Genomic DNA, 19,721 nt, shown 5'->3' on the forward strand with positions numbered 1-19,721 from the left:
TTTTTTTTTTTTTTTTTTTTTTTTTTTTCGTTTCTTCGAGATACACCATACGCAATCGTTGCATTTGCATTGCACACTCTCCCCTCGATATCGCGCTCAGTTTTGTTCTTTGTTTCCTTCTTCTCCCCTACCCCTGTTAGTTTACCGCTGATTACCCAGTCGGCCTTCCAAGTTGGTTACTGAGGTTGCTGTCAGTCTGGTCTGAGATAGGTACCAGGTAGCGTGGCAGGGGGATAATTTTCGTATCGTACTTAGGTACTAATACATAAGAACAACAGATATACTGTCTTCATTCACTCACAAGCGAGCCAGCCGAGTAAACCAGGGGATGAAGAAATGGAAGTAAGATAGGTATTAAGAAACTATGGAGACCAATGAGCTTCGCAGGATTCTATCGTAGAAGTATGTAAACAAACATAACCACCTCCCCCGCGCCCCCGCCCTCCACACAATCCTCTCTCATCTCGACCTGATGAAAGAAAAAAAAGGATATTGTCCTTACCTAACCCTCCCTCCCTAACTTCGCCAACGACTCCGTCAAGAACTCATTCGCGTTCATGAGATCCGTACTCCCATAGACAACCCTCCGTCTTGGCCCGCTAAGCGACTCGTTTGCGGCGCGGTTGTTGACGCCATCTTGTCCGTGCCCTTGCTGCCCGCTCGTGCGCGCCACCCAGTCCTGCAGGTTACCGTACTCGTCCATACTTCCGCCGCCGACAGTGAAGACGATTGCCTCATTGAAGGCTTGTCTGCGCTGGCCGAAGGAGGCGCCTGTTCCCGGGCCTGACGAGGAGCCGGAGCCAGGTTGCCCGTTGCGGGAGGCAGAGGCGGGTGGGATTGTTCCGCGAGCGTTGGTGCTCCGGGGGTCGAAGTAGAGGTAGTTTTCTGTCTTTGCGATGGCGGAGCTTGATGCGGCGGCGGGGTCCATGATTGACTCGGTGATTTTTGTGAGGGTGAGATCTTTGTTTGCGGGGAGGAAGTTCTTGACGCCGGAGATGAGGGAGTCGAAGTTTGCGCCTAAGGCTCCCGATGTGATGCGGTCTGTTAGGCGGTTGGAGAGGGAGGAGAAGCCGCGGAAGAGGTCGGAGGATTGTTGCTGGGGGGCGGCGGTGGTGGCGGTTGTCATCATGGTCATGCGGGTGAGTTCGCGGACTTGCTTGATATAGGCGATCGGGCTGACGTCTTGGACTCCAGTGCGGGTGAGGGCTTCTTCGAACTGGGTGATGTCGGAGCGGGAGAGTTCGGTTTCCGTACTTAGGAACCAGATGAGGAATATTCGGAGTTTGTCGATGGGGTTGGTGCCCTTTGATGGGTCGTTTATTAATTCGAGGAGCTGCGCTTTGGATTGTTTGGTAATGTTTTCCTCGAGCTCGAAGAAGTTGTCTAGTTGACGGTCTTTGATACCCTTGAGGAGGGCAGTGGCTATGTTCATGTGCATGTCAAGGATTGATTTGCGTTCTCGGAGCTCGGGGAGAAGGGTAATGGCGGCTTTGAGGTGTTGCGCGGAGGCAGTGGTGTCGTTTTGGAGGTCCTCGATCGAGGAGGCCCCTGTCTTCCTTGTGATTTCAGTTGCATCCTCCTTGTATCGTGTCAACTCGGCGTCAATCTCCTCAGCTACATGCGGGAACGGAGCCCCTGCATTGCGCTTCCAGAAGAAATCGTTACTGCCGAGGTCATATGATTTTTTTGTGGTGGCACTCGCGGGGTTTGACTCGTCTATAGGAGTTTCTACCGTTATGCGGTTGAGCCTCATCTGGAGGACATCCTGCACCAGTGACTGGTAGGTCCATGAGTGAGAGAACATTGGAACTAGGTCGACGTTGCGGTCAACAATGACCAAGACCGGTCGGGACGAAGGAACGCCGGGCGTGGACTTTCTGTTCGTCGAAAACAAGTTATCCTTTGAGTTGAGTATGTGATCGCGCAGCTTCCTATCTAGTTTCGTCGCGATGAGCTCCGCCGCACCACCTTTAGGGCATCGGATGATAGGAATGGCACCTGGCCCTAGTTAGCAATTTGATCAAGCCCCGACCAATGTTTAACATACCCATTGTGACGCTGACACTGAATAGCCCGCTGACTATCTTATCGACAATTGCATCAAGGTCGTCGTCGCTTGTCTTTGCGCTGTTGATCTTCCAGTAGGCATCATTCCCTAACCCGAGACTGAACAAATCAGGTTCGGCTACAATAAAGTTCAAGTACTGGTCATAGACCTGGGAGATATGCTCGGCGGTTCCGGTTGTTGCGATTTGTGAAGCAAAGTCTTCGAGAAGAGGTCGGGGAACGGAGGACAGGAAATTGACGTAGGCGGGGGAGTAGAGGCCGTGTTGGAGATCGCTCGCAATAGCTTGAATGTTGGAAGGGGTGGGCTCGACAAGATAGACAACGGGGACGTCAGGGATGGGGTATCGAGTAGAGTTAATGCCACTGTTTGTACTTGGTCAGTCGCTATACTTGGCAGAGCAGGAGTAGCGCGTACAGATGGATGGTTACCCCCCAAGCTCTAAGATCGTTGACCCGGAGCACACTGCTAATGACATCCCGGCCCAGGTTGTCAAAGACCAAGACCTTCCAGATCGGATCGCCATCCTCGTTGAGTATAGGGGTCGAGATGAGGCCTTGCGCGGAAGCTTCGTGGGACGCATCGTCCGCGGGATGCGGGTCATGGTTTAGGTTGAGGATTTTCTGGATAGAAGCTGGACGCCGTCAGTTATAAAAAGTCAAAAGTTCAGAATTGAAAGCAATGTCAGAAACCTACCGACCTGACGGTCTCGGAGAGACATAGGTTGTGATGCCATGGCGCTTTAGTTTATCTAGCTCCAATACTCATGACAGGTGAGGTCACCTATGCCGCCAAGTACGCAACTGAGACCAGAGTGAGGTTGCGATAGCTCACTCGCGCCACGAAAGTGAAGTGGAAAGATTCCAACACGAGAAAACGAACTCAGGGCGAGAGATCAATGTCTAGATAGGGCCCTCTCCATCTACACTCCACTTGGCCTCCTCTGGGAGCTTCCCGTTGCGAAGAGCCCGCTGAGGTAATCACGCTAAGCCACAATCAACCCGCAACAAACGCAGCAAACAGATCACGTGCAACAGCCGTGGCTGCAGGGCCAGCAGGCAGGTACCAATCCCGTTACACCCGGCAAGAACAGTCCCAGCCATCCCATCCGTCGTCACCACTCACCATCCCCCCATCCCCTTCCCTAACAACTCAACCCTCCCCGTAAAGCGCAAGACCATGTTGTTTAACCGCAGCTCGGACTGGCTCCTGTGATCAGGGCCCTTTCTTTCCATCTCTTTTAAGGAAGCATCAAGACTAGCAGACTGTACGCTTGAGTCGTACCAGCTGGAAAAAGGAGTCAAGTTGAGAGAAGGTTCAAGGATAAGAGGATACCTGGAGAAGAGGACAGAGTCCCAAGAGAAAGGGAACAGAATTATCATTCGTCTATCTACTTGGACGAACAGTATCTTGGTCGGTGTGTTCAAGACTGCGTTGTCCAGCTTGTGCATCACCCAAGGCTCTTTTGATCTGGTCTTTTATTAAAATAAGAACGGGGAAAGCGTGCAGCAGCGTGGAACGCACTCGCAGGACTACAGGACTATCGACGTACTCAAGGCAGTGTACCTTAACTCTGCTCAAGCACGGCATCATTGAGGAGTCTCCGCACAGAATCACCAAGATCATCCATCTTTGCACTTTCTGCACCACCAAGACGCTGTTCCTGCCCTGCGCCGCCGTTGCTCCCGGTCGCGGCCAATCAAATTGCTGCATCTTCGATTCGCCGGTGGCTAAAAGCGGCACTGGACCTTTCCTAATCGGGTCTGCAGCACGTGCGAGGCAATACATTGGCAAGGACGGCACCGACAATCAGGTTGTCCTTCCAGATTCTATTTGGCATCCACGAGCTAGTAGTATCTTAACTTGGATCCCGCTACATTCTTCAAGTTAAAAGCCGATTCGGGCTGGCGGAGGAGTTGCGACATCATGGACCCAGTAAACCCGGCATCGCTGCCACCCGAGTACTGGGGCAGTCTGGATCCGTATGCGAACCCAGACCCTTCACATCACCATTCACACCCTCCCCAGCAACAACCAACTCCGCAGCCGCAACAGCAGCAGCCCATGGGCATTGGCTGGGACCATCCAGCGTTACACTCTCAACACTCCCAGCATGACCAAGCTCATGGTCTATACTCAGCACCAACACCGCAGTCATGGCACCAGAACCCGCTTCATCACCAACCCATTGCCCCTGCAACACCACAGGAGCTTGGGTTGCCGGCGCAGTATCGCCAGATGCCACAGTACGCTCAGGGTCAGGTGACCTTTGACTCAAGAGCTGCTGCCCCAACACCAGACAATCCACAGTACCAACCATACTCTTTCTCCAACTTTTACGCTCCTCAACACATCTCTATTCCCGACACCTTTCCACAAACTCATTCGCCGCAGCCGCAACCAGCTCAGCAGCGGCCTCAGTCCTCTTCTTACCGGTCACTGCACCAGAATTCCGTGCCCCAATACACCATTCCGCCTGGATTTACTGACGACCCCTCGGTAAGCATCTTGAAGTGTTTGCTTCGTTTTGCTGGACTAACTATGTAGGCCTCTGCAATCAACTTTCAAAATGACTTCGTACAACCCCCACAGCGTATCTCGGAGCAGACTATCAACCCGCAGTTCATCAACTCTCCGCAGCCGATGACCCAAAGTACCTCCCACAGCAACAATCAATTTGTCTATGTAAACCCTGCGGAGGATCCAAAGTAAGTCAAACTACCTTGTCACTTTCAATACTTCCAGGCTTATATTTCGATCAGAATGTTCAGTTATTTCCCGGATAATGTACAACTACAGCAGCCGATTATGTCCCAATCAGGAATAAATGGCGTCTTGGTCCCCGGTCAAACTCCGAGGGTTGGAGGTCAACCAATGAATGGTATGTTTGCAAAAAAGGTTTGCTTTGTAGATATTAACCCTGGGTAGGCCTGAAATCGACGCCTGCAGTTGTGATACCCAAACCCGCACCATTACGAGCAAAACAAGCGGGCGTCAAAAAGCAATCCGCGACTAAGAAAGCATCTCCCAAGAAGACGGATGGAAACGATTCGGTTTCTTCAGGCTCAGATAGCTATGAGTCATCGGACTCGGAGCTTGAGGTACTGGAGCCCGAAGAACCGTCACCTATCCCACCAACTCGTCCTAGTGAGCCCGAAGCTGCCGCACAATATGATACGATCCAAGCCGTGTGGTTCCCGCGTAACAGGCGACCGAAGGTCGACAAAGTTAAAGCTGCATTGATAGCATTCAAAGACGTCGTCAAAAATCTAAGAGACGCGTGGAAAGAAGTGGCACAAACTTTGAAATCGGCAGAAAACAAGGACGAATCCAGCGACACCACCGAGCTTAGGAAGAAAGTTGCTCTCCATCGCCGCCTCATGGATGTAGTTGCGAGCACTACTCTTGAAAAAGGACACCCTACGATAGTCGAAAAGTATGTTTCCATCCCCTTCCTTTACTTTGCGTTTGCATTCTCGGAATATTGTCGCCACGACCATAGAAGTCAGAAACAAATTGAGAGGATCTCTCATGTAATCTCTTTAATATGGTTGCCATCATATCCTGTTTTAAAGAATCTTTAGAGAAGAAGGGTGACCTTCAACTCTGCACCCGGTGAAAATCGCCTTTGGCCCGCAGAATTTCAGGAGACAAGCAAAGACCTCTTCTACGCGCTCTCTCAAGGAATGAAGCGAGGCCACATATAGCTGGCGAAACGCTTGCAGATGGAAGACCTCGACCCAGGCTTCTGGATTTAATCCACCTTGACTACTCTTTAATATCTTGAGCTGAGCTCGAAAGCTGACAGAAAGATTCTAGGCTGGGCGAACATCCAATGGCGGTCGCGGCCATGTATTCGTTTCTTTTGGATCGACATCAAGCTTCAGATAGCGACGGAACGTTGACTCTGAACATTCTGAAGGTGAATTTTGAAAACCCCTCTTAGCTATCGTTATTTTTGTGATCGTTCGCTGATCAGCTGGAAGCTACTCGCCCGATTCGTCACCGTGGATGAGGATGTCCTCTTGAAAACAAACATCTCAAAACTGCTCCCGAGATACGTGAAAAAAGGCGGGGCCGAAGTGAAATCTCTTGCCCAGACTATACTCAACAATGCTGCTGCATCTACGAAGCGCAAACAGGCGAATGGCAAGCCGGGGTCAAAGGAAGGCTCGCCGGCCAAGCAGGTGTCTGGTGCTCCAGCTGTAGACGGTGCGCGTAGAGACGTCTCAGGGTCTAAAAGGCCGCGGGATGGAGAGCCCAACGGGCAGCCAGCTACAAAGAAAGTAGTAGTTACGTCTAATACAAAGCCTGGGTTGAAACCCAGCGGCCTCTCGGTCAATGGCTCTGCTAAGGCAGGACAAGAGAACAAGCCTCCAGGGACTGCTGCCGCCAAACCCAAGGCAAACATTGTTGCCCCAAAGCCGCCAACGAATCTCTTTGGAAGTTTGACCTCGGCTTCGAAAAAACCAGGAACGTCAAATGCGGAGAGAGCCGCAGCAGCAGCTGCTGCTAAGAGGTAAGTAGACCAAGGTCGTGCAATGGTTCTATTTACTAAAGTATGACAGTGCTCCTGTGGAAAAGAAAGACACTCGACCAGCGTTCTCCTTTGGAGATATCATGGCCGATCTCAACAAGCAGAAGGAACCCTCTCCCAAGGAAACGTCGGAGAATAAAACGCCCGAGACCGAAGAGGAGCGGGCAAAGAGACTCCGTAAGGAAGCGCGAAGGAAACTGCGTGTCACATGGAAGCCTGACGACTCTCTTACTGACGTTCGCTACTTTACTCACGATCCGGACGAGGAACTGGGACCGAGTGACCGTTCTCGGAAAGGAGGAGACGTTAAAGGCGAAGGCAGCATCCTTAAGCTTCATAAGAACATTGATGAACTTGAAGAGGATGATGATGGTAGTATGAAGGAGGAGCAAATTTACGAGTACTATGCTCTCTCTGGTAAGGACTCGTTTACCTCCGGTACTGGCGTTCAGTTCTAACCGGTATAGAAATCGACGATAGCGACATACCGGCTGGGGACCGAGCAGGGAACCATATCAAACGCGGAGGCTCGCAGCAGCCTGTTAGCCCCGAGGCGCAAGCTCAGGAACACCGGGAAGCCACGACGCTTATGGTCTTCCATACTTCTCCTGCGGACGTGCCGTCTTCTGCCAAGGAGCCCCCTCCACCGGATACCGACGAGAAGGCACCTGAGATTCTTTCGTTCGGAGAGCCGCCAGATCATGTCAAGGTACGTTTATATTCCTACATGATGAAACTCGGTTCGTTCTAACAGCGGATGTAGGCTCGTCAAGAACGGTACTATGCGATGATCAAGCCTCAGCCTCAGCCTCCCCAAAACCAGCCGAACACGCAGAATAACCTCGTCTTCAACCTGCTCAAGTCTATCCAGAACCCTGTTCAGCAACAATCAACTCCTACACCTCAAGCTTCTCAACCAGCTCAAACCCCCGCTTTCAATCTCGAGCAAACGATCAACATGCTCCGCCAGCAGCAACCACAACCGCAGCCGCAGCCGCAAATTCCTCAAATTCCCCAGCCGCCCGCGATTAACCCACAGCTTCTGGCTATGCTCTATGGTCAACAGCAGGCGCAGCCGCAACCACAACAACTACCTCAGAATTCGACACCGCCTCAGCAAGGAGCCATACCGCCACATCTCGCTGCGATTTTATCTCAGTTCAACAACCAGAACCAGCAGAATCAAAACCAGCAAGCAGGTGGTGGCACTCCTCCCCAGGCTCAGGCTCAGGCTCAAACCCAGTCAACCGGACATTATGAGGACCCGGAGCGTAAACGCATGCGTGAAGCTGGCGGCGGTTTCGATAACGAAGAAAGATGGAAGCGGAACAGAGGGAACGCTCCGAACAAGAAACACGTAAGTCTTACTGACTCTATTGGTGTCTTGCTATGTACTAACGACCAATTAGCCCAAAGCCGGATTAGTCCCTTGTCGATACTGGGCTGAGGGAAGATGTCTCAAGGGTGACGACTGTACATTCCGCCATGACCCGCTTTGATATCGTGACCTTGACCTCGATGAAACGTGATACCCTGATGCATTATTGTCGTTCTGCGCCTATAAACATTGTATGATTTCTCGCATTCTAAAACCACAGCTAGTTGACCCGGACTCGGCAAGACGGTGTTCTGGCGTTGCGTTTGGTTTTTTTGCTTCGTTGCCATTCTTTTCTTCGCAAAAACCTGTCTTAGCATCGCCCTTTGCTTTCCTTGCATACCATACACGCACGCATCATTTTCTCTGTGGAGGTAGGAACTGGGCTGATCATTATTGTTGTGGGCGGCGCTGCCCTTGCTCCACTGCACTGGGGTCCTCTTCTGGTTCTCTTTCAGTTTCTGTTTCAAGCATCCAGGTCGGCTTTCTTTCGGTCATACACGGTATCGGTTATCTGGACAGCGCAGCGCAAGCATTGTACATTAGGTTAGGTACCTCACAGTAGTGGAAGACGGTAACGTTGTTCCGCCGGTATCGAGTTCTTGAATTGGCTTTATTGTCCTTGCTTTGGTGTTCTTTCTATCTATCTGGCTTTGTTCATGTAGCCTTGTACAGTGTATGTCTCCAGAGGATGGAAAGCGACACTGGTCGGGTGTTCTGGGTTGCATTGCTCCTGGTTTCTCCTCCTTAATTTCAGAAAGTCTAGCTATGTGGTCGTGTCAAAGATCGTTATCAGTCATTTCCCCAGTGTCTTCTATCCTAGATCTCTGTGGTAGTAGTTCTAGCAGTAGTTGTCGGACTTAGCGGAGACGAGATGCCGAGCTGGGACTCAGCCACACTATACCCCTCTTATGTCATAGGTCTCTGGCTCAGCCACAAACTAACCGGGAGCGTCAGCCCGCGGTTCTTGGGTTCTCGTGCAAGTCAGTCAAGGCACCAGCAAACCACTTAACCACCCAGTTCTCACGATCCCCCCCCACTTGCGCCTCCAACGCTACTTCTCTCTCCTCTTTCCCGCATCCTCCTGAACCCATCGTACCTATTCCGTCCTTAAACACCCGAATCGACGTCTTTCACCTTAAATCTGAATATCCGCCACGCCCGAGTCAGCACGGTGCGAGATGAGTTTAAAGGGCTTCCAGAAGAGCATTGTCCGCGCCCCGCAGACGTTCAAGGCCAGGTTCAACATTGGCGAGAACACCAAGGATGCAGTCTACAGCGACGCGGAGCGCCGATTCCAGGAATTAGAAAAGGAAACAAAGAAACTCCATGATGAGTCGAAGAAGTACTTCGATGCCGTGAATGGTGGGTTTTAAATGCCTCCAGCTGGCCCGGCTCCCTTCGTTGTGAACCCGACTAATTGACCCCGCTAGGCATGTTGGACCACCAAATCGAATTCTCCAAGGCCATGACGGAATTATACAAACCCATTTCAGGTCGTGCCTCCGACCCGAGCACGTATACGATTGAAGGAAACCCTGAGGGTATCCGGGCGTGCGAGGAATATGAAGCAATTGTGCAGGACTTGAAGGAGTCGCTAGGGCCTGAGCTGGAGATGATTGACTCGCGCGTCGTCGGCCCTGCGCAGCAACTTCTTGAAGTGATCAAGGCCATTCGAAAGGTAGCCGTGAAGCGAGACCATAAGAAGCTCGACTACGACCGCCACCGGGCCACCCTCAAGAAGCTCCAGGATAAGAAGGACAAGTCGCTGAAAGACGAGAAGGCGCTATACAAGGCTGAGGGTGATGTGGAACAGGCGACGTCAGAGTACAACGGCTATAACGATCTGCTCAAGGAAGAATTGCCCAAGCTCTTTGCACTCGAAGCGGAGTTTATCCGACCGCTCTTCCAGTCCTTCTACTACATGCAGCTGAACGTCTTCTACACGTTGCACGAGAGAATGCAAAACATAAACATCGGCTACTTCGACCTGACGCGCGATATCGAAGAAGCGTACGAGGTGAAACGCGGAGACGCCAAAGAGCGTGCGGAAGAACTTACGATTGTCCACTACAAGACCACCGGCGGTCGCCGACCCGGAGCTGGAGGGAAGCTTAGCATCAAGGATAAGCTGGCCACCGAGAACAAGGGCCGCTTCGGTCGTCAAAGTGATCCTGACGTTGTAGAGAATCCACCGCCTCCCTACTCTCCTGGTTCCAGCAGTGGAAGCGCCCTTGCGGCGGCGGCCGCCAAAAAGCCAGCACCCCCTCCCCCGAAGCCCAAGCCCGCACGGTTCAGTGCCGCAGAGACTGTCACCGCATTGTACGATTATGAAGCACAGGCTCACGGTGACCTGAGCTTTTCCGCCGGTGAGGTCATTGAGATCGTGCAGCGGACGGACAACACAAACGAGTGGTGGACTGGTCGTGTCGACGGGCGAGAAGGACAGTTCCCAGGTACGCATCTGAATTTGACAATATTTAGTTCTATACTAATTCGTCACAGCAAACTATGTCCAGTTGAATTAGCACTTTGGTCGAAGATAATATACCGCTTTCTAATCTTATTCTCTGCGAGTGTGCCCTGTTCGGGATTTGGAGTCGCACCAGCCTGTCAGGGCTTTCGTTACGTGCATAAAGATGTCTATTGTTCGCTCGTTTGTTTACACTGCATCGCCCATGTGGCACGACGCCTTCGTGTATATATACCTTGAGATTTTTAGCAATTGATCTACGAACCAATGCATACGCAGCCCAGCTGCTAATACCCCTTATCTTTGCTGCAGCTTGAGAGAAAACACCCCCGCCGAGATAGCATCGACCCTCAAGTTATCGCCAAGGGCTCAAATTATTTTCCGTCAGTAAGATCGGTTCAATATCCGGAGGGCTTTACTTGCTGATGCCTGCCCCACCAGATCCCCAGCGATGATCTCATCTGTATAAATACTCCAACTTTCCCCAAGTGGCAGTCCTCCAGCATTTTTAACTTCCTATCATTCACGTCCACGATGACTGCCCTCAAAAGTCTCCGTTCTACATACCGCCTGAACTCGGGGCACGTGATTCCCGTTATTGGATACGGCGTAAGCAACTAACCACCGCAACCATTTACAATCACTAACGAAGTCAGGTGTACCTAATGTAATCAATTTCCCTCTTCACGCCAAAGACTTCCTGAGTAACTTACTAACTGCCACCAACCAGCCCATCGTCGAAAACCGAACAGACAACCAGCGAGGCACTCCGTCTAGGATACCGCCATGTTCGATTCCTCTCCATATCCTTCTAGAACACAAGAATAGTCCATCTGACAAGCACCGCAGGTCGACTCAGCAATCATGTACCGCAACGAGAAGGCCTGTGGGCGCGCAATCGCAAGCTCGGGTATAGACCGCTCAGAAATCTTCTTCACGACTAAGATTCCGCCCGAGAGTATGGGGTATAACGCGACAAAGCGCGCGATCGACAGTAGTCTGCGGACTGCCGAGCAGGAGTATTTCGATTTGTATGATGACACCCTCCAAAAGCTTACCTCACCTAGCTGCGCCTGACTGAATAATCGATTAGAATCCTCCTGCACGCCCCCTACGGCGGCAAAACCGCCCGACTGGGCTCATGGAAAGCCCTCTTCGAAGCGCAGAAATCCGGGAAAACAAAGTCCATCGGTGTCTCGAACTACGGTGTTCATCACCTCGAGGAATTGGAGGAGTACATTAACTCTAGCAGCGACGTGCAGGGGAGTAAGATTGATATCGGGCAGTGGGAGTTACACCCCTGGCTCGACCACTCGGATATAGTTGAGTGGTGTCAGAAGAGGAATATTGTTGTTGAGGCGTATTCGCCGCTGGCGCATGGGACTAGGATGGGGGAGCGGATTCTGAAGGAGATTGGTGCGAGGTATGGGAAGAGCCCGGCGCAGGTTATGATTCGGTGGGGGTTGCAGAAGGTACGGCTTCTCTATACTCTATACTAACCTGTTATTATTTGGGGATGGTGACGAAGGCTAATTGTGACTGCTGCAGGGCTTCGTGCCGCTTCCCAAGTCCGTTACGCCCAGTCGTATCGAGGAGAACGCGGATGTGTTTGACTTTGAGTTGTCGGAGGGGGAAATGAAGATCCTGCATACGGGGGAGTACTCGCCGACGGACTGGGACCCTACTACTGATTTTGATTGAAGTGTTGTAGACGTTCTAGATGCGATTGTGTATAGATAGTGGTGTCGTGATGGATAGATAAGGTCGGCCCCGCCGCGCTGCTTAGCAATCGATCACTTTGACATCTCCAACCCCACCACCTCTTCTTCTCTCAGCATTGTCAAGCGCCAACAGACTTGCGCACCGAGAAATCTTGAATAGACCACTGTGTCCTTTTACTAGACATTTGCATACCCATCCGCAACCATGAAGCTCATCCTTTCCACTTCGTACGTGATCCAATCTTCCCCCACTATACTATCCCTACACCATCGCAACCCTGATCCTTCAATCACTACCAGACAAAACATCTCAACTAACAAATGTGTTTGTTACAGGAATATAATGACATCCGGAGGCCCCTCCGTAATACGACAACCCACGACCTTCAAATCAAACGTCGAACTCATCAACTCGCTGCGCGCAAACTTTCAGTCCGCGCAACAATCCCTGCCTTCCCCTCCCGCAGACTCTCCCTCCAACGCCCAAGATAATAACTCCAACACCTTCCCCGCCTGGACCCAACAAACCTCCGACGCCCTTTACATCCCCGCCGTAGATTTCACTTCGCGCGGGCTCGCCGAAGAACGCTCGCAGTACGACATCACCGTCAAACTATTCTACCTCCCCGGCATCCCCGTCTCGCGGCGCTGCGCGCACACAAAGCAGGCTATTGAGCTTGTGCTGAAGGAGTTACATGTTGACAGTATTGATCTGCTGATTGTTTCGTTCCCGGGGATTTTGTTCGATGCGGAGGATGATAGTGAGGAGGAGGAAGAGGAGGAGGTTAATTCGGTTGATAACGGGAGCGAGGATTCCAGCGACGACTTCGAGAGTCTAGTGCAAACGTGGCGGAGCCTGGAGGCTTTGCATGACCAGGGGAAAATATCGCAGTTGGGCGTTGCGGAATTTGGCGCGGAGCGGCTCGCGAGGTTCCTTGAGCATACGCGGGTTAAGCCGGTTGTTGACCAGATTAACTTGAAGGATTGTTGTGTTGTGCCGAAGAGTTTGATTCTTTATGCGAAGCAGGAGGGGATTCAGTTGCTTACGCATAATGATTGTAATGATGTTTTGCCTGTTGGGACGACGAGGGAGTTACTTGGGGCTGGGGAGAAGGGGGCTGGGATTCTGGCGTCCTCGAATGGGGATGCGGATGCGAATGGGAGTGGTCTGCGAGGGGATATTGAAACGCAGTGGGTAGTCAAGTATACGGCTGTTGTTAAGGATCGCGGTGTTGTTGAGAACAAGGGGTATTTTGCGCTGGCGGATGTGGGGAGTTGTGTGAAGCCTTGACTTGACTTGATTCTCTACATTGCATTTGACATCACTTCGATTTCTTTCAGCAAAAGCGCGGCGTTTATTTGATTTCATTTCAATGCATATATCCAGTCCCTGACCCCTACAGGTATAAATAGGTAGATTATGTAGACAGACTACCCAATCATACTCCTCTTCCGCCCTCTCATCCTCACATCCTCAAGCCTCTTAAGCGTCGAGACAGCCCCCTTGTAACTCTCCTTATACCCAACAAGCACCTCCTCGAAGAATCTCTCTGTCCTTGGATGCGAGCTCCCAAACGCCCGCTCAAGAACATACAGATCCACCGCACGGTCCTCATCCGCTGAGCTTTGCGACGCTAGTCCGAAATCAATCATGACTACTTCGCCTTCCATAGATGGTGACTCTCCTCCCTCGTTTCCAGCCCCTGCCCCGTTCGTAGCTGTAGATTGTGACGCAGATTGTGATGGTGAGTGTGATGGAGAGCGGAGCATAAGATTACTCGTCGTCAAATCCCCATGGATCACGCCCGCGCGATGTAACCCGCCCACAGCGGCCCCAATCCTCCTCATGAGATCACGAACTTTCTTCTCTTCCTCGTCCTTCTCCGGTAGGTTTTCTCCCCGTCTCTCAAAACCCTTGATATACCCCTCCCACGCCTCAAGAATAACCCTCACAACCGCGCCCTCAATCCATTCCATAACAAGCCAACTCCCGCCAGACGCCTGCGCTTGCCCATTCTCATTCTGTGAACTCGAAAACTCCCAATCAAGCCCCAGTAGCGCGGGAACATCCACCCCCTCCTTAACCAATTTCATCAAACACCTCGCCTCCTGTAATATCCTAGCCCGTGTGAGTCGGCGATCGAGGATCGGATGGCGGTAGGGTTTTGAGGGGCGGATTTTCAGCGCGGCGGGTTGGGTGGGACTTAGGAAGGTTGTTTTGTAGAGGTGCGCTTCGGCGCCTTGGTAGATTGGTGTTAGGGGGGTGAACGTTGTTGGGGAAGTTAGGATGTGTGTGAATGGTGGGGGCGGGCGGTTTGTTGGCATTTTGGCGTAGGTGGTTTGGTGGTAGTAATGGTGACTGGAGTATTGAGTGAGGTAAGTTTGATGGTAGTAGTAAGAATATAGACGGTCGTTTAGATTATTGTTGGGGAGATTCGAGGATTAGAACGGAGGGGTGGTAAAGTTGAGATTGCGGCAATGGAGGGGAAGAAGAAGCTCAGATAAATTTGTGGTGGGGAACTGATCTCGTTATCAATCTTGGCCGAACCAACCCATTGGCTTATTTTGTAGTACATGCAGGAATTAGGAGTTTGGCGGAACTGAAGGTAAATAACTTCTAGTCCTGATCAACTGAGAATGGTATACTTTATGTCAAGAACTCATAAGATCCATTGATTAACAAAATAGATCTAACCACCACATGAACCGTTCCAATCGTACAAATAACGAACGCTAAACGCCATAATGCTAGCTATTTTACTTTTACTATCATACCTTCCTCTTCTTGCTCTTCCGTTCCTGATTGACATCATTCCACGCATCCTCAAAAGTGGTCTTCTTCGCGCCAATCTGGCCTTCATAGAAGTTCAACTTGCGCACAACCTCCATCGCTCCGGTACCAAGTGACACGGTCTTACCCATAATGATACACTCCGAGACACCCTCGATGAGATCCGTGCGACCCGCACCACCAGCATCGAAGAGGTGATCTGCGGTCTTCTCGAAAGAGGCAAGTTGCAGGACAGAGTCACGCATCTTCGCGAGACCGAAACGCGTGATACCGAGGACTTCACCCTTGTACGTCATGACGTCGGCAAGGAGCTGCATGTGACGCGGGTCAATGTCCATGTCCTTCATGACCTCGCTGATTTCCTGAATGATGGTTGTACGAGCGGCTTCGATACCGAGGACGTCGCGCGCCTCCATGACGTTGTTGGACTTTGTGTGCAGACCGTCAATACCAACGGTGTTCATGCACTGGCGGAGACCGTACCCTTCGACAAGAAGCGTGTTTGTGTCGCTTTTATCGTCGGTTCGGATAATTGCGCGGTTAGCTTGCGGGTGGCCGAGGACTTGGATGTCTGGGAGAAGGCGCTTGAGGGCCTTGAGGCGGAGGAAGGGGTCGGCGCTTGTTGCGGCGATTTCGGTCTTGGAGAGCTTTTCCTTGCTCGCGGGGTCGAGGTCGATGTAGATGTGGATGTGGGAGCGGGTGGAGCGGAGCTTCAGGTCTTCGCTCTTGAAGCGGCGGGTGTTTTCAATGGCGCGGCGAATCTTGCCTACCGTTAGGTCGAGTTCGAGGGCGCTAATCGTGTCCCAGTTGATCTTGACGGTTAGGTAGGCTTCCTTTCCGGTCCATGTTTCCCGAACGTAGTGGATGATATCGCGCAAGAAGGTCTTTTCAATCCGTCCCTTGGCCATTCGAGCGGCGACAATGTTTTTCTTCTCGACCAGCTCGCAGGCAATGACTGGAGTACTGATCTCTTTGGAGGCGTTGATAATTTCCTTGATACGGGGAACACCCTGCGTGATACTCATACCAGCGACACCAGCAAAGTGGAAAGTCTTCAGTGTCATCTGAGTACCAGGCTCACCAATGGACTGGGCACCGACAGCACCCACGGCATGTCCGGGCTCAACCTGGGCTCTCTTATATTTCGTCAAACATTCCGTGATGAAACTGCGAAGCGTCCTTTCGGTCAGCTTGCCTGTGTGGTGCAGACCCTTGATGGTCCTCTCGTCTTGTGGGTCGCTGTCACCGCCTCGAGAAACCAGCCTGTCTGCCTTAGTCGACACGTACTGCTGGATCGACTCAAGGAAGTCACGAGCACTCTCGAACTGGTCGATGCCGTGGTCGGTGCGATCCATGTAGCCGAGCTCATTACCCATCAAGTCCTTCCTAACCAGCTTTGCGCGCTCCTTCGATAGCATTTCCTCGCATACATCCATAATCTCAGCAGGAGACAGACTCCGTTCGTCGTTCTTATACGTCGTCGTCTCAGCTTGAATGAAGGTTCGGTCGAAGTGGACGGGCTTGGCTTTGCCCTCCATATCCACAGGATCCAACTTGTCGTCTCCGTACTGGAATTGGACAATTCCCATAGACGAATTCCGCACAGTGTCATCGTAATTAGTGGAAAGATCTTCCAGCGACTTCATCAAACGACGGGACATGTAACCAGTCTCGGCAGTCTTGACGGCAGTATCGACCAGACCTTCACGACCGGACATGGCGTGGAAGATGAACTCGTATGGCTGAAGACCGGAGAAGAAACTGTTCCGTACGAAACCCTTTGATGGGGGCTGTCGAGCGTTCTTGGGGAAATGAGGGAGCGTGCGATCCTGAAAACCGTCTTGAACACGAGAACCACCGATAATTTGTTGACCGACGAGGGCAACCATCTGAGACACGTTGATACTGGAACCTTTAGATCCAGACGTGGCCATGATCAAGGGAGAGTTCCACTTGCTCAGCTGGGCGATACACTCGTCACCGGCCTGCTGACGGACCTTACTGAGAATACCGGAAAGCTGATTCTCCATGGTTTGCAGTTCGTCACAACCAGGATACTTCTCCAGCGTTCCAGCTTTGTACTTGGCGATGACCTCGTCACACTGTGCGTATGCTGCTTCAACCAGGTCGTTCTTTGAACGTACCAGTTTCTCGCTGGGATATACGTCTGTGATTCCGATGGAGAAGCCCATGTTTGTGAACCAACGGGCTGAGAGCTTTGACAAACGGTTCATACCCTCAGCTGCAGCAGCCGGGCCGTAATCACGAAGCATAATATAGAACACATTGTCCTTCTTTCCCGAACCGACAGTAGACTTGTCCATCACACCGCACATAACCTCTGAGTTTCGAATGACCAGCCAAGAGTCGTTAGGGTCCAGGTCTTTTGGTCCTTGCTTCGGGGCCTTGAATGTTTTGCACGCAGCGTCTAGGTTGACCAAAACCGGGTCATCTTTGTTAGGTCGCATCAGAATGTTAAAGACCTGCTTTCCAGTCCAGAGCATCTGGGGTTTGAGTACCGCAGGCGCTGGAAGGTCAAACCGAGTTTGCGGACCCAGCATATACAAACAGATCTGTGTGAAGCTGCGTCGGTCATAGAAATTGTCCTTGCTGCTGAGCAGATAGGCAGCACTGATAAAATCTTGGATAGCACCGATAATGGGCTCTCCGTTTTTCGGCGTCGCCAGGTTATTCTTCACACCCATCAATTCCATGGCTTCCGTCCTTGCTTCCTCAGTTTGAGGCACATGAAGGTTCATTTCATCTCCGTCGAAATCGGCATTGTAAGGATTGCAAACACACTCGTTCAAGCGGAAAGTCCGGTGAGGGCGGACTTTGGCAAAGTGAGAGAGAATACTAAGTTTGTGAAGCGAGGGCTGACGGTTGAACAGGACAATATCACCATCTTCAATATGACGTTCGACGATGTCTCCTTCCTGCAGCTGGTCGGCGATGAACTTGAGGTTACCGTACTTGAGCATGACCTTCATCGGGTTGCCCTTTTTTATGATATAGTTGGCACCGGGCCACTTCTTCTGTCCATTGCGAACCCTCTGCTGCAACTTTTCCTTATTATATCTGGAAACGACTTCGGGATACGTCATGTTCTTTGCGACTAATTCTGGGACGGCGACCTCATCAACTCGCAGGTTGGGATCAGGCGAAATGACAGTACGCCCGGAGAAATCGACACGCTTGCCGGAAAGGTTACCACGGAATCGACCCTGTTTACCCTTCAACCGCTGCACAAAACCTCGAATGGGTTTACCAAGGTCCGCCTTGTTGAGTCCTGGCACATCGCTGTTAATGTAGACAGCGATCTGTAGCTGCATATAGTCCCAGCATTCCATAATGGTCTGCACCGGAGCTCCCTTCAGTAGTGCGTTTTTCAGGTTGATGTTACTCTGAACAATGTCTCCCAACTTGGCCGTCAAATCATCTTCCGTGGAAGAGGCATCCTGTCCGACGGACGGACGGATACACACTGGCGGCGCAGGGATGAACTGCCACAGGAACATCTCCGGTCGCGCTTCCTTCGGATCCAGTCCTAGTAGCTCGCAATCGCTGTCCGAGATGCGCTTGAAAAGGTTCAGAACTCGCAGCGCGTTCAAATCATCCTGGGCTTTTTTGTAGTGTTTCTCGACCTCCGCGTTCGCACTCCTAGCTTCTTCAAGCGACCTGTCGAACACAATCTTGCTAGGCGGTGGGATCTTCTTAACCGACGTCGACGCATTGAAAGCACGGAATTTGTCGTGAGTAATCTTGAGGGAGCTGGTTCCTGTTTTCTTGACGACTCCATTAACAGCGCCACAGTTTTCGCAAGTTCGGGTCTTTCGGCAGCGGTCGTTGACTCGTTTAGCAATCTGCAGTTTCCGCAGATTATCCAGCCGCGGGCGGCGCATCTCACGAAGAAAGGCACGGCGTTCGTTCTCAGGTAGTAGAATATGCGAGCACTCCTTGCAAATTTCCTGCAGAATCCCAATAACGCGCTTGAAGTAGCCTACGTGAAACGCGGGCAAGACAAGCCTCACATGTCCGAAGTGGCCGTTGCAAACCTGCAATGCGCCGCCGCAAGTCTGACAGGTCGAGGTTTTGTTCGATATACCCATGCGCCCGTCGAGAGGGCCATGAGGAACCACCGCACGATCATGTTCGAGGTTGTAGAATTTTCGGTCGGAGACTTCCACCACGCCTTGGCTGACAATATCGTCGTTGGACCTGCGGAGAAACCGGGCCGTTAGCCTATGCGGGCTGCGGCGACACTCGCGTAATTGCAATAAACCGGGACTTACAGTACACCGAATTTCAGCTCCTTGATGACTTTGGGGACACGGTCGATGACCTGGGCCTTGCCCAGGTCGGCCTGCACACCTTCCAAAGGCTGCATTGCGTCGTCAAAGACTGACCATGGCAGGGCGGAGATGAGTCAACGGAGTGGGAGATCGCTCGACGCTCGGAACAGTTCGTTTAAATAACCGGTGGCGGTACGGTCGGCCAAATACCAAAGAGTCAATTTGGCTTCTAGTACCGCAAAAGAATACCGTCCAGAGTCAGCCGAGAAACCGTGAAGGTGAAGGTGGGAAAGAGACTTGAGTCGGAGGAGACGGCGGGGTTGGCGACGAAACTTTTTTCGCGGTTCAAGGGCCTCCCCTCATCTCGGCCAATCAGCGACTGTCCATCTATACCAGCTCCCCGGACTAATGCAGATAATCAGACAATCAGACTGAACTGGAATTCTGGATATCTATTGTTGCTAATT

The 19,721-nt window shown here is 51.7% G+C and overlaps 7 protein-coding genes across 7 annotated transcripts; 4 read left to right on the forward strand and 3 right to left on the reverse strand.

Moving 5' to 3' along the window:
- Positions 1 to 430: 430 nt before the first annotated feature.
- sly1 (syntaxin-binding protein) lies at positions 431 to 2,977 on the reverse strand. The gene is made up of 4 exons (XM_073759410.1): positions 2,762 to 2,977; positions 2,483 to 2,699; positions 2,048 to 2,430; positions 431 to 1,998 (listed from the first exon to the last, which is right to left on the reverse strand). Exons 1-4 carry the CDS (start codon positions 2,799 to 2,801, stop codon positions 503 to 505), a joined length of 2,136 nt encoding a protein of 711 aa, XP_073610214.1. The 5' UTR covers positions 2,802 to 2,977; the 3' UTR covers positions 431 to 502.
- A 777-nt stretch (positions 2,978 to 3,754) lies between these two features.
- BDV17DRAFT_244004 (uncharacterized protein) lies at positions 3,755 to 8,310 on the forward strand. Its single transcript, XM_073756010.1, has 10 exons — positions 3,755 to 4,564; positions 4,613 to 4,773; positions 4,828 to 4,946; positions 4,994 to 5,501; positions 5,885 to 5,987; positions 6,052 to 6,584; positions 6,634 to 7,019; positions 7,070 to 7,311; positions 7,366 to 7,959; positions 8,012 to 8,310. Exons 1-10 carry the CDS (start codon positions 3,992 to 3,994, stop codon positions 8,099 to 8,101), a joined length of 3,309 nt encoding a protein of 1,102 aa, XP_073610215.1. The 5' UTR covers positions 3,755 to 3,991; the 3' UTR covers positions 8,102 to 8,310.
- Positions 8,311 to 8,970: 660 nt separating this feature from the next.
- BDV17DRAFT_277208 (amphiphysin) lies at positions 8,971 to 10,748 on the forward strand. Its single transcript, XM_073759411.1, has 3 exons — positions 8,971 to 9,342; positions 9,411 to 10,433; positions 10,483 to 10,748. The coding sequence occupies exons 1-3, from the start codon at positions 9,159 to 9,161 to the stop codon at positions 10,503 to 10,505; spliced, it is 1,230 nt and encodes a 409-aa protein (XP_073610216.1). The 5' UTR covers positions 8,971 to 9,158; the 3' UTR covers positions 10,506 to 10,748.
- Positions 10,749 to 10,984: 236 nt separating this feature from the next.
- Positions 10,985 to 12,151, forward strand: BDV17DRAFT_296395 (aldo/keto reductase; the record flags this gene model as incomplete). The annotated part of the gene is made up of 6 exons (XM_073763282.1): positions 10,985 to 11,059; positions 11,107 to 11,117; positions 11,181 to 11,238; positions 11,300 to 11,481; positions 11,544 to 11,922; positions 11,999 to 12,151. The coding sequence occupies 6 exons, from the start codon at positions 10,985 to 10,987 to the stop codon at positions 12,149 to 12,151; spliced, it is 858 nt and encodes a 285-aa protein (XP_073610217.1).
- Positions 12,152 to 12,376: 225 nt separating this feature from the next.
- On the forward strand, positions 12,377 to 13,462 carry BDV17DRAFT_296396 (putative gamma-cysteine synthetase regulatory subunit; the record flags this gene model as incomplete). The annotated part of the gene is made up of 2 exons (XM_073763283.1): positions 12,377 to 12,399; positions 12,508 to 13,462. The coding sequence occupies 2 exons, from the start codon at positions 12,377 to 12,379 to the stop codon at positions 13,460 to 13,462; spliced, it is 978 nt and encodes a 325-aa protein (XP_073610218.1).
- A 97-nt stretch (positions 13,463 to 13,559) lies between these two features.
- On the reverse strand, positions 13,560 to 14,645 carry bud32 (serine/threonine protein kinase BUD32). Its single transcript, XM_073759412.1, has one exon. The coding sequence runs from the start codon at positions 14,494 to 14,496 to the stop codon at positions 13,603 to 13,605; it is 894 nt and encodes a 297-aa protein (XP_073610219.1). The 5' UTR covers positions 14,497 to 14,645; the 3' UTR covers positions 13,560 to 13,602.
- Positions 14,646 to 14,826: 181 nt separating this feature from the next.
- On the reverse strand, positions 14,827 to 19,548 carry BDV17DRAFT_277211 (DNA-directed RNA polymerase III core subunit RPO31). The gene is made up of 2 exons (XM_073759413.1): positions 19,255 to 19,548; positions 14,827 to 19,180 (listed from the first exon to the last, which is right to left on the reverse strand). Exons 1-2 carry the CDS (start codon positions 19,347 to 19,349, stop codon positions 14,941 to 14,943), a joined length of 4,335 nt encoding a protein of 1,444 aa, XP_073610220.1. The 5' UTR covers positions 19,350 to 19,548; the 3' UTR covers positions 14,827 to 14,940.
- Between the last annotated feature and the right edge of the window lie 173 nt (positions 19,549 to 19,721).

This window comes from Aspergillus undulatus (genome assembly GCF_047715775.1).
Source record: "Aspergillus undulatus strain CBS 261.88 unplaced genomic scaffold BDV17scaffold_92, whole genome shotgun sequence".
NCBI classification, from domain to species: Eukaryota; Fungi; Ascomycota; class Eurotiomycetes; order Eurotiales; family Aspergillaceae; genus Aspergillus; species Aspergillus undulatus.